General features: G+C 42.2%; 1 protein-coding gene across 8 annotated transcripts in view; it reads right to left on the reverse strand.

Annotated features, from left to right (window-relative positions):
- The window catches only part of rap1gap2a (RAP1 GTPase activating protein 2a), an 80,545-nt gene that overhangs the window by 31,167 nt on the left and 37,371 nt on the right, over positions 1 to 12,007 (reverse strand). For 4 of the 8 annotated variants that reach the window (XR_011244546.1, XM_020095197.2, XM_069534432.1 and 1 more), the window contains exon 1: positions 7,916 to 8,587. The exons of 3 other annotated variants lie outside the window; for them this stretch is intronic. Coding sequence is in view for 4 of the 5 variants with exons in the window: in XM_020095197.2 (XP_019950756.1) it covers positions 7,916 to 8,043 (128 nt within the window). In the remaining variant the exon portion in view is untranslated. Of the gene's footprint in view, positions 1 to 7,915; positions 8,664 to 12,007 lie in introns of those variants that run through there. One more of the 8 variants, XM_020095198.2, reaches the window with a different exon arrangement.

The raw sequence follows: 12,007 nt of genomic DNA on the forward strand, positions 1-12,007 counted from the left end.
GGAGCTGTTCTGTTGTCCATTTACAGTCTATGATACGAAGAGCATTTTCAAATCAAGCATCTTCTGTTCAACTGATTGCTGTACATTATCAACACTATACAAAGATGTTGAAGTGTTAACATCATGTATATATATATATATGCACTCATTGTACACTAAATACAATGGACAACTACTCTGGTAGTGCCCGCCGATACATTACTGGGAACAAGTAACCACTACAGTGTCTGTATTTCTTGGCTGCAATATTCCATTATCCCCCTTCTGTATGTACACTCGGTATTCTGGACGCTCAAATTCAACACAGATCATAACACCCCTACATGAAGCCCTAACTATCGCCAAGAACACAATACTTCTCAACTGGAAAAGCAGGGAAAAAATCAGTAAATCAACCCGGTTGGATCTTTAAACACAACAGATATCAATGAAACATCAATCAGCGCTATAAAAAAAGTTTGAAGAGTTCAATAAAGTCTAATCAACAATCCTCGAATCTATCCTATTGCCGGTGAGTTAATGCAACATGTGAAAAGTGAAGTGATGTAAGCATATGACTGGGGAGGAAGGAAGATAAAAAAAGGAAAACAGAGAAGGAAAAGGGAAAAAAGAACAGAACAGAAGAGTGTATGCAAGTGGAAATGTGTATAAATAAATGAATGAACAGAAATACCACACCCATCCTGTAAAGCCCCACGAGTAAAACCCAATCAGATTACACCTCTAATTTTTATTATATTATTTGTTTGCTATTAATATTATCATTATTATTACCATCATGATTTATTTGTTTTGTTTGTTGTCTCTTACTCCACACACTGTCCGGCTACCTAGCTACATCCCTATCTATGTATGTGCACTAATTGGGGAAAAAAGGTTAAAAGAACAACATCAGGAATCATCAGGTATGGATTTAATATTTTTGATTTGAGAAGTTTATGTCCTCTGGCCCAGCGCTGCACTGCACTGAACAACATATCTGCCTGACATCACCACTCGCTGTCACATCGCTGGAAATGCCATAAATCCTGTCTAATCCTATTCATTTTCCTGGAGCCACTTCCTCCTTATCGTTGCTCTATCTCGCCCAGCCTCACTGACTCGTGTCAAAGGAGAAAAAAATAATAGATTTGAGCATCCGTCAGATGACACTGAATACTTCTCTTCTCAACCAGCTCCACCACTTCAGACTAGCTGATAACTACACCAGAACAGAAAGGTCCCGGAGAAAAAGAACAGAGATGTGAAGACAGAGAGGGAGAGGAGCAGAATAAATGGATGTCAGACAGATCGCTGAAAGAGAAGCGGCCACAGAGCGAGGTATGGGAAGGGAGAATAAATGAATCTGTGGAGACTAAAAATAGCACTCTCAATCTCCAGTGCGAAGCTGGGTAAATAGGGCTGTCTTGGTTGGGTCTCTGGACACTTGTTAGAGACAATAGTATCTCATCCATTACACACCGAGACAAGGCTGACACTCACACACATACACATTAACACATATTTGTACAAAAAGAGACATGTGAGGTCAAGTGCAATCAAATGTGTGAGAGAGCCAATACTAGCGGCCTCCCACGACTTGGTAATCACAAAAGGAATGACACGCACAAGACTAAAAAAAGAGAGTAACTGAGAGTAGAGAAAAGAAAAGCATGGGAGACAGGGGAATGGAAATACAAGTGAGTCAGTGAATAAAAAGCGGTTGTGTGACACGGCAGGAGGAAGGTTTGAGTGCGAGAGGAGGGAGGGAGCAACGAGACAAGGAAAAACTGTGTGAGGTGTCCAGAGAAGCAGCACTTTAAAACATCTGCTGTGGTTAACCTGCTGAACCAATGCTGAAGTGCAAATGATTCATCCTCCATCTGGAAAACATCACCTGGGTTTAAAGGTTACCTAAACAGTGTCTTATATTTTTCAGTCAAATAAGAACTTGAATGAGAAAAAAAGGATTCTATTAAAATGAAATGGAAAATATAGCCCTGCATTCGTCATACAAATGAACCATTCACAGCATAGCAACCGTAACTAGATGCAGCAGGTCGGTCAAGTTTTGGATTTCTCCAAAACAGATGATGTAAAAAATATTCCTGCTGTTGCCTGTTCTGTCCCAAATATTTCACCAAGCACATGTCCACTGCAGGACACAACTACAAAGACTTGAGTCTCCAATTAACTTTAACCAAATCTGTTTTTGGACTGTGAGAGGAAGTACCTGCAAACACACAGACACAGGGAGAACATGCAAGCTCCATGCAGGCAAACTGGGAACCTTCTTGCTGCGTGGTGACAACAAGCCAGTCTAATTCTGAGTTTGTCTATTTAACAGAGACACATTCCACCATCACAGTGCATGCCATGCTCTTCAGAGGAAGTGTACACTCAGTTTGTATCTACGATACTGTTAAGACTCATCCCAAACATCTTTATATCAAGAGCCCTAAAACAGATTCCTAATAGACCACCACACACTGTTTGATGACATTTTCTCTTAAGGGACCACAGCTGTGGTGATAATTGCAAAACTGTCACACCAAATTAATCTTTTTCATCCACAGGGAAATATACAGACAGGGTTTTAAAAAGCAAAACAAATCAGACGACTGGGACAATCAGAGAACACTGAAAGGACTGTTACAAAAGACTAAAAATAACTGGGAGAGAAAAAATGAAGTGGCAGCGACTGCAAATACTTAGATGTAGAAGCTGCTATATACGAGTTCAAAAGGTCAGTAGGTGAGTTATTAATGTGAAAATGGTTTTCCAGGTTCAGGATATAGTTGGACATATTTGCTGAGTTGCTGTAAGGATGTTCAGGCGACTTCTTTTGGTCTGACTACATTTTTGTCCGTGGTCCAGACTGTGGTTTGTGCACCTTTCACACCTGATATTTTGGTGCAGACTAAACTGAAAAGCCTGAAGGTCCAGATGAAACTTGGCAGGATCCAACTCACCCCAACTGCTGTCTGTCGTCACATAAACAAGTCTGTTCCTGGCAGTGTAAAGGTGACTGTGTCAGTTGTCGACTATTTCTATAATAAACTGACATCAAAGCAGGAAAAAACATTCTTCTCAGGAAGAAAAGATGCAGCTTCACATTTCCAGTATCTCATTGGATATTAAAACACAGTTTCTTGTCCATAACATTGCCTGAGAGGTTGTTGATTTCCACCAGCTCAATTTCCTCTCCCTTAATAACAGTCATCGCAGCAGCAGAGGACGACTTTATAAAATCAATTCTCATTGCCCTTAGTTTTTGCTACATTTAGCAGAATGAAGGACCTGTCACACCATGACACCAAGTCCTCCTCCACAGGCTGGCGATCTTAATCCACCCAATCAAACCCATGTAGGCTGACTAACAACCATATCATCATACATTTTATAGGTGTCTGCTCTCATCATAACTTAAGAGGACCTAGTGGGGATCCAAAGAGGGATTCTATTTAAAGGAAGACTCAACGTCACCTGGAAGTCAACGTGACCTGTTGGCTTAAGAAGTGCATAGTGGTGTGCTATATGTACTGTCTATTATTATATCTTAATTATTGATTTAATGATATGCAAGCTGACATAGTAGAAAGTCTGTCACACACTTTGCAAAAGGAGACAACCCTTCAGAGTCCTCATATTCACCGTGTCATGTAGCCTAGCAAGACAGACTTCTGAACATGTCCACTGAGAGAGCATGCAGTGTGCTAGTACAGGACCACAAGGTCAGTGCTGAAGTTAAAAATATGCAAATAAATAGCAACAGTCAAAAATTAGTGATCATGCAATAAACCTGGTTGGATTAAATGACAGATATGGATCATCCTCGCTGCAGAGAATGCTCAGTAACCAGTTTGTTTGTCATCCTACAAACTAACCACCACACAGTCCTAAACCAGCCGAGGAACCAGAACAAAAGCACACTCAGCAATCTTTAGAGGAATCATTCTGCCAACAAGCCATTAAGAGTGATGTTTTCAAAAAACTTTACAACTGTAGACACAGGATAGAAAAACTAATATTGTCTGCACACCAGTCCTAATGGTGCACAGGGTGTTGTGCACGTCTGAAGTAGTTTGCCTCGTAATCCAGCAGAGGGTGCTCAATATCAGCTTGACCTATTGGATGTCCTCTCGACCAGTAACGTAAATCGATAAGGTCAGGCTGTTTTCTCTCCTTGTACCATGCTGCTGTATTCTTCAACAGAAACAAATCTGTTAGCAGCAGCTCACGCATCATGTCAAATTAGTCAAACTAGATGAAAAAGTGACAGCCCTAGCTGCTCATCACTATGAGTGCACACCCGACTCGCCTAGCTCGACATGAGGTCAGGGGAGAGCAACAAGCCATAAATCTGCCTACAGCACCTCTAAAGCTCACTTATTAACATGTCCAGTAAACAGTGCCAGGTTAGTTGCTTCTCCCATGTTTCCAGTTTTAATTCTAAACTATGCTAACCAGCTGATCTATGATCTATAATCTAGTCTATGATCTTATTATTATTATTATTTTAGAGTGGAGGCAATCTAACTTTTTTAGTGCATATATATTTAAAATCCAGTCTGTTGGTAAAACGTTGTGGTTCTTTCTTCAAGTAGAGTGTTTGCTGGTCAACATCTATAGTTCATCACCACTTCTATAGTGTACATTTTAGATGAGGTCATTAAGCATTCATCTATAAACCTAGACAATTCTCTCTCCTTGTTTTCCTCAGTGAATTACTTTCAGACAGTGACCCTCTGAATGTAGTTTTTATGAGACACAAACCACCAATTTACCATATACTCATTATTTTTCTCTGTTCCACCACTGTCCAGCTCCCCATAAACAACAGGATGTACTGTACCACTGGGGCTGCCCAGTCATATAATGTACTCATTTAATAATGCAGTGTTGGTTTAATATCATTTTGGGATTGCAATGAACTCATACTTTGTTCTGTGCCTGTTTAAAATCCTGAACATGTAACATGCCATGTTGTTAGATGGTATATATGATTAACTGTTACTGAAAGTGTTTCATTTTAGTGGGGGACAATTCTGCTTGTGAAATTACAGCCATATAGTTCCACACACAACAAACATTTCACACACACACACACACACACACACACACACACACACACACACACACACACACACACACACACACACACACACACACACACACACACACACACACACACACACACACACACACACACACAAAGCATGTCTGCAGCTGCGGATAAATAAGCTATGGAAGGCATTAATGCATAGGGGGGTAATATAAATATTCAGATACAAGCAGAAGGCCTCATGTTGTTCGACTTAATGGAAAGCAAATATACATTATGTCCCTATCAGAGCAGAGATGAATAGAGAGAGGGATGTGTCAGTGGAGAGAGGAGGAGAGAGATTATGTGCCTGTATGTTCAGGTGCTCATGAACATAAAGTGAAAATAATCACAGTTTAAATTCTCTCCTGCAGAGTCACACCCAATGAAAACTTCTTTCTCAGGCAGTCAACACAATTTGTCTTATTATTGCTGAGATACAAAATGATGGATTCAGTCTGTAATTCACTTTCTCTTGCATTCATTTTTGGAGCTTTACGGACAAAAAAGCTCCTGTTACAATGGACGGCGTATTAAAGAGTGAAAAAGCAGAGGTAGAAATATGGATGGAGAGCAATCATGAACCTCACAACCACCGCTTGGAAAAAAGAATCCCTAAAATTGTAGACAATTTCAAATTGATCACCATGTGACACATCCGCAGCAACACAAGTGAGAAAATTGTTGTTGCAGTGCTTCAGGTTATTTGCTCTGATCCAGACATAATTGTGTTGTTTGATTTCATTTGACATGACGCAAAAAAAAAGCTGCCTCTTGTGCTGGACATACTGTGCATGTCAACTGTTGCTGCATCTCAAGAACACATTTTGCCCAGAATAAACAAACCATTCTCATATGCTGGAAAACTATGTGGCCTCAGGTTTTCTCTCCGTCAGTTCATTTATGGTCATTTAAACAAAAAGTATTTTGATGACATGTACTTTTACTATCCAATATTTTCCATCAATGGTCAAACCCAGATAAATCCCCAATTTAATTTGTAAAACGTAACAGGAGGTTTCATTTTGGTGGCCTTTTATTTGCATGATATGTGCGTTACTCCTGGATTTGACCTCCTCTGCTGTAAATTCAGATTTCATGGTGAAGGAAAAACATACTGTAAGCCAGTTACAGCCAGTCAGCTGTGTCTTCCTTCCGCGTTTGTCACTCTGAATGGACCACGATTCGTTTAAGTACTGGATGCTTATAGAAACCAATCACAATCATTTCAGTTGACTTTTGTTCTAATGGGGCATATTCCTATATTATTTGCAATTAATCAAAGCACCACACCATGAAAGGAACCTGCAGATTTTAAGGGGGCCCCAGGAAGTCTGGAGTAGTTGCCCGATTTACATGCTTGCTAATGCAGCCTCATCTCCCGGGGTTAATTTTACACCATCTGAAACTGAATTACATGCGCGCACGCGCACACACACACACACACACACACACACACACACACACACACACAAATATATGCCCTCCTCCTCCACCTACCACACAAACATACACAAACAGCTCAGATAAACTTATCAGCATTTGCAAAGTGACTTAGGGTCTATTTTTGATACAGTCTATTTTGGGCCAGGCTATTAGAACAGAGTAGCATAGTGCATTCATTGAACTCTCTCTCTCTCATGCACACACACACACACACACACACCTATTCAACACTGTACATATATCCTTGACCACAGTAAAACTATATAGGTTAACACTCCAAACATCCAACTCAGCTGCCAGTTTAACTGTACATAGACGGCTGCTAATGTTAGCTCCACCAAAACAGGTTTATTGGGGGCAGGTGGGGTTTAGTGTGGGGGTGCTCAACCCTGGCAACCCTCCCATGCTGTTTTTTTCCAGGTGGGATGTTCCCAGGGATCTTATTGACTGCGTGCAACTCAGGTAGCGTTAGCAGTAAAATGATCTGGCTACAACATAGCAGGGAAACTCCCCTTCCAGGTAACATTAGGAAGAGGTAAAGCAGCAGCAATATGTCTGAAATATACATTCACACACATCATCCTCAACACTTTTACCTGAAAGCAGAAATACCAGTTTTGTTGCATGCTTAGCAGAAGCCTTTGTCCTCAGTCATAAACACAAATCTAACAGCTGTTCATTGCAGGTTTGGAGACAGTAACGGTTTTGGATTATTATTCTGCACTCAAGTTCACTGTACAACAACTAAACTCTCACCGACCTATCACTGTGCCCTTGTGCTGAGGCAGTGAAACGACATGAGCATTACAGGCATCAACAAGTGTCCAGTGAAACTTCCATGAACCTTCCAAGTCTTTCCCCGTAGGAAGACATGAGAAGATGAGTGTACAGCCTTTGCTCTGAACCTTTTCCTTTCTATTCTCTATATTGTCCTCCTCGTCCTTCTCTCTACACAGCAGCTTTGCTTCTGTCCACTGTTCTCTCCACCCCTCTTGTTTGCTGTTCAGTTGCACTCAGAGCACACCTCTGTACACTCAATACCTTTCTCTCATTCCCATCTGTCATTTCCACTGACCCAGATACACACACGTGTGGTCACACGCTCTCACACACACACACACACACACACACACACACACACACACACACACACACACACACACACTAATAAGAAGGACCTATAATAAAACTGCAGTTGCAAACTCAGTGAACCGCAGTGCGCTCAAAGTGCCCTGTTCCTCTGGAACAACACAGACTTTACAAGCTCTTCACAATCCCAGCCCAGCACTGCACTGCAGACCATCTGCTTGTGTCCTCAAGCCACACACATTACATACCCAGCATGCCCGCCTCATCAGACACCACAATGGGACAAACTTCACCCACCCTTCACTCTCCTCTTTCTCCCTCTCCTTCTCCTTGGCTTTGCGAGACTTGTGCAGGAGTCCGATCAGGATGACCGCGGCCCGGATGCCAGCCTTTTTGTTGTGGATCCGTCCTCCGGTCTGAGACATGCTGGACGTTTCTGCTTGTGCCAACAGGGGTTCTGGTGGCAGCCGGTCCAAGGTCAGGCTTGCTCCAGGGTTCCTGGGCTCCAGGACCTGCTTGGTTGTGGCTTTGCGGGCCTCCAGTTTAAGATGAGGGTGCCACAAACTTGGACCTGTGTGGTTCCCGATTTGCAGACAACTGGCCAAGTTTCAGCCAAACCAAGAACCTGTTTGAATTCTGGTTCTGGTGTCTTAGATCGTTCTGGTCAGATGTTTCAGTGTGAGTCAGGAAAGTTTGAAGAGATTCTGGAGCCACTTCAGGTTTGTCAGATCCAAATCTCAGCTGTTCTTGCTTGAATTACCAACGAGCGTTTATTGTAATCCCAAAAGGTCCAGAGTGTCGCTGCTGGTGGACCTCAGCTCAAGGTGAACTTCTACCTGCACTCCCTGCTCCTGCAGTGAATCTGGACATCGTGGTGCCACAGCACATCATGGTCCCTGATGAGAGGATGAAGAACTGCGCAGCACTCAGCCTCGCAGACACACTCACTGTGGCACCGCATCTCTGTCTACCAACCTCTGATGTCCCACCTCTCCCTCCTCCGCTAGCATGCTCTGCTTCTCCTCCCTCCGTCTGCTGCTGCTCTCCTCCCTCCTTCCTGTCTGCTGACACACGCCCTCTTTCATGTGATAGGCTGGAGTTTGTTCAGAGTACCTCCTCCTCTACCTCCTGTGTGACTCCCTCTTCCCCTCCCTGCCCTTGCTTCTGCCTTGTTAATAATTTTACATTAATCTCCCTGACCTTGTTCTATCTGTGCTTGATTTTATGATTTCACTTCTAGACACATGCACGCACGCCCACACCTCCCCACTCCTGCTCACCACACACCCTCAGTGTGAAATCTCAATTCAAACAGGCTTATCAGCCTATTGCCTGCTGTGCTGTTGCCAAGGACATTGGAATTGAATTGTAACCTCACGAAATGAAAGCAGATTAAATGAAACCATGTGAAAAAATTGAATTGCAACAAATTTCACATGATTCCCTTTGTGCACATTCACATGTGGAAATACGTGACACGTGTTTTCACACTGCATTACTTGTTCTTTTCCTCTTATTATCCTATTCTGCCGTATCCTTTCTCCATGACCTCCAATGCAGTTTTGCATTTCCTTAAGATAAACTATGTCCATTGCTTTTCGTTCTTAAGATGAATGTACAGTGTATGCTTTATCTCCAGCTCCAGTCAGAACCAGTTTCTCTAAACATTCTTCTCACAGCTCAGTAAATAAAGCAGCCATCTTCATAGAACATATCGACCTCGAGTTTGTTCCTGTACTTGGCCACCTGTTCTTCTTCCTCCCTGTTTAGAAGCAAGCTAAACAACTCATTGACTGAGTAAGGCGGTGACTGAATGAATGAGTGAATGGATGAATAGCTAATTGACTTACTGACAAGCTCGCCACATTTAACTTACCTACATGCTGTACAACTTCACCCATTTTCTTCATTGCGCCAAGCAGGTTCATCATTTATTCATTCGTGTGACTGTCTCTTCCTTTTGTTCCGTTATCTTTTCATTTACTGGTCTTGCTTGATATCTTGGGATCACATTTTCTTGTTGTGGGTCAAGGCTCATTTATGCTCATCTTTAGATGCGTATATGGAAACAGATGAAGCCGCCTGCCTCGACTCTGCACTAATTTCATCTGTATTTGTGCGAGACTTATGACATCTTTCAAATATGGACAAAATGGTGCGGTACCACTGGAAATCATGGAGAGGCAGTGTAGCCAGTTGTTCAAGCTGGATGACCATAGAGCATGAGGAAGAAATGTAATTAATGGCAGAACCTTTTGAGGATGGACTCTGGGAGTTGGACACAAACTACTGATGTCACTTCCCCTGCTGGGCACAGGGAGAAACATTTTACAAAGTGGGCACTTTTGCCTCTTTTGCACTGCCCTCTAGTGGTAGTATGGCCAAACAATGACAGTTACATTGTGTGAAACGGACAAAAGTCTTTTCAAACATAAATGCGGCATAATTGAGCCCTAAGATGAACAGACTGATGAAAACATCATATGAAGCCATAGACAGGAAATCTGACCTGGCAACCTCTTTCTCACAATCTTGTTTTTATGCCAGTATTTAACCAGTGGGCTCAATTTTCTCAAATAAAGCTGTTACCTGTGGTCACATTTATGACAGTAAGACCAGAAAATGTGACACCTTTCTGCACTTTTAGAACTGTCTACCTTTCATGCATCTCATTATAAAGCTCTACCGTCTGGCTTTTCTGCATTGATTTCCTCATTTCTCTAATGATTTCATGTTTCTGTATTTTTTCATACCTTCCTGGCCAATGAAACAGGGCCAGACTTGAAAAAATATACTCACTTTCAATTGAAGGTAAAAATAGCTGTGTGAATTATGGGTTGCTATGTAAGTTATGTGGACATAGACATTAAACTACAAAAACAACTTAACAAAAAAACTACATAGTGAATCACATGGCACATCTGGTGGGTGGGGGGGGGGGGGTCATCTGGGGGAGTGGTCAACACAATAAAGGGGTAAATGTCATTTGATAGCTGAAATGAACTGTTTCAGACTCTTTGTACAGAAGATAATTGGAGAAATGCTTCATCCAAGACACGAGACAAAGACATCTGAGGAGATGAGATGCTTCAGTAATTGTCCGACAGCAGTCAGGGAATAGATTAAGCTGCAGGAACACCGGCAACAAACACAACAATTAAATGGAATGTCCCGTTTCTCCCCTCATGCAATGCTTTTCCTGTGTGCTTTCAGTGCCATAGCAACCATACAGCCGCTAGAGGATCGGACACAGCCTCGAGTCCTATTGACACAAAAAAACTTGATCGATTTTTGGTTCAAAGTCTTTCTGGATTTTGTTTTTTGCTTTTTTTCAAAACAGCAGTTTGTGATTTTTTTTTGAGTGACACAATCTGTGAACGTGGCTCTATCGCTGAAAACCACCTGAGGATTTTCCCAACTCCTGTGTGAAGGCAAACAAATAAGCTCACACCTCAACTGGACTATCAAATGTCCCCTTGAGATAGACACAAACACATGTTACATGTTATAAACACACAGACATTTCACTTGGGTCCTATTGTGCGTCATCAAGGGAAGAAAGGAGACACCTGTATCTATTCACACAAACACTCTACTCTCCCCCCACACACACACACACACACACACACACACACACACACACACAAACAGGCGTGACATTGTTCTTGCACAACACACTGAGGTGCGCCTATACACCCTTGTGCTTGTATCAACACTCAGGAGAGATACGGTCTAATTTCACAAGCTCTAGCGGTGGTTGGAGGTATACAGAGGTATACAGCTAAAGGGTATGGAGTCATTTTATCAGGAATATCATCAGGTGCCATTTCTTTAATTTCACGATTTTTGTTGTGAAGACGTCATGAGCTGCTTTCAGGCCTGCACTGAATCCCAGACATTTCCATGACATTTTCCAGAGGGGCTGTGTGTGAGCCTACAAAGGTCTGAATTAGATTGAGTGAACATTTGACGTTTCTTGCACGTGAACAAAAAACTGGAATAAACGAAAAGAATAAAAATATATCACGATGGAAAAAGGGTTCCATACATGTAGTAGACGCAGACAGTGATGAGAATTTAGAAAGACAACAAGATTTGAGAGCTTTTGGCGTCAAGGGCCGACGCTGGTCTTGATGTGCTGGGAAAAAAACCACTGTGGAATTCATACACTACGGCCTGCCTCCTGCATGTTCTACCCAAGAGCCACCTGTTGTCCGTGTAGTTCATGTCTGAAAACACCTATGGTCATGAAATTGTTGGAAACGTGTAACACGAATGGGTGATCGGTGTTCAAATTTAAAAGAGAAGCAATGATTTTAGAATTCTTGTTGCACAAACCCCCTGTGTGTCTCTCACTGCTGCACACATAGTCACGAACACACACTTGGA

The sequence above is a fragment of the Paralichthys olivaceus genome, chromosome 11, assembly GCF_024713975.1.
Source record: "Paralichthys olivaceus isolate ysfri-2021 chromosome 11, ASM2471397v2, whole genome shotgun sequence".
NCBI classification, from domain to species: domain Eukaryota; kingdom Metazoa; phylum Chordata; class Actinopteri; order Pleuronectiformes; family Paralichthyidae; genus Paralichthys; species Paralichthys olivaceus.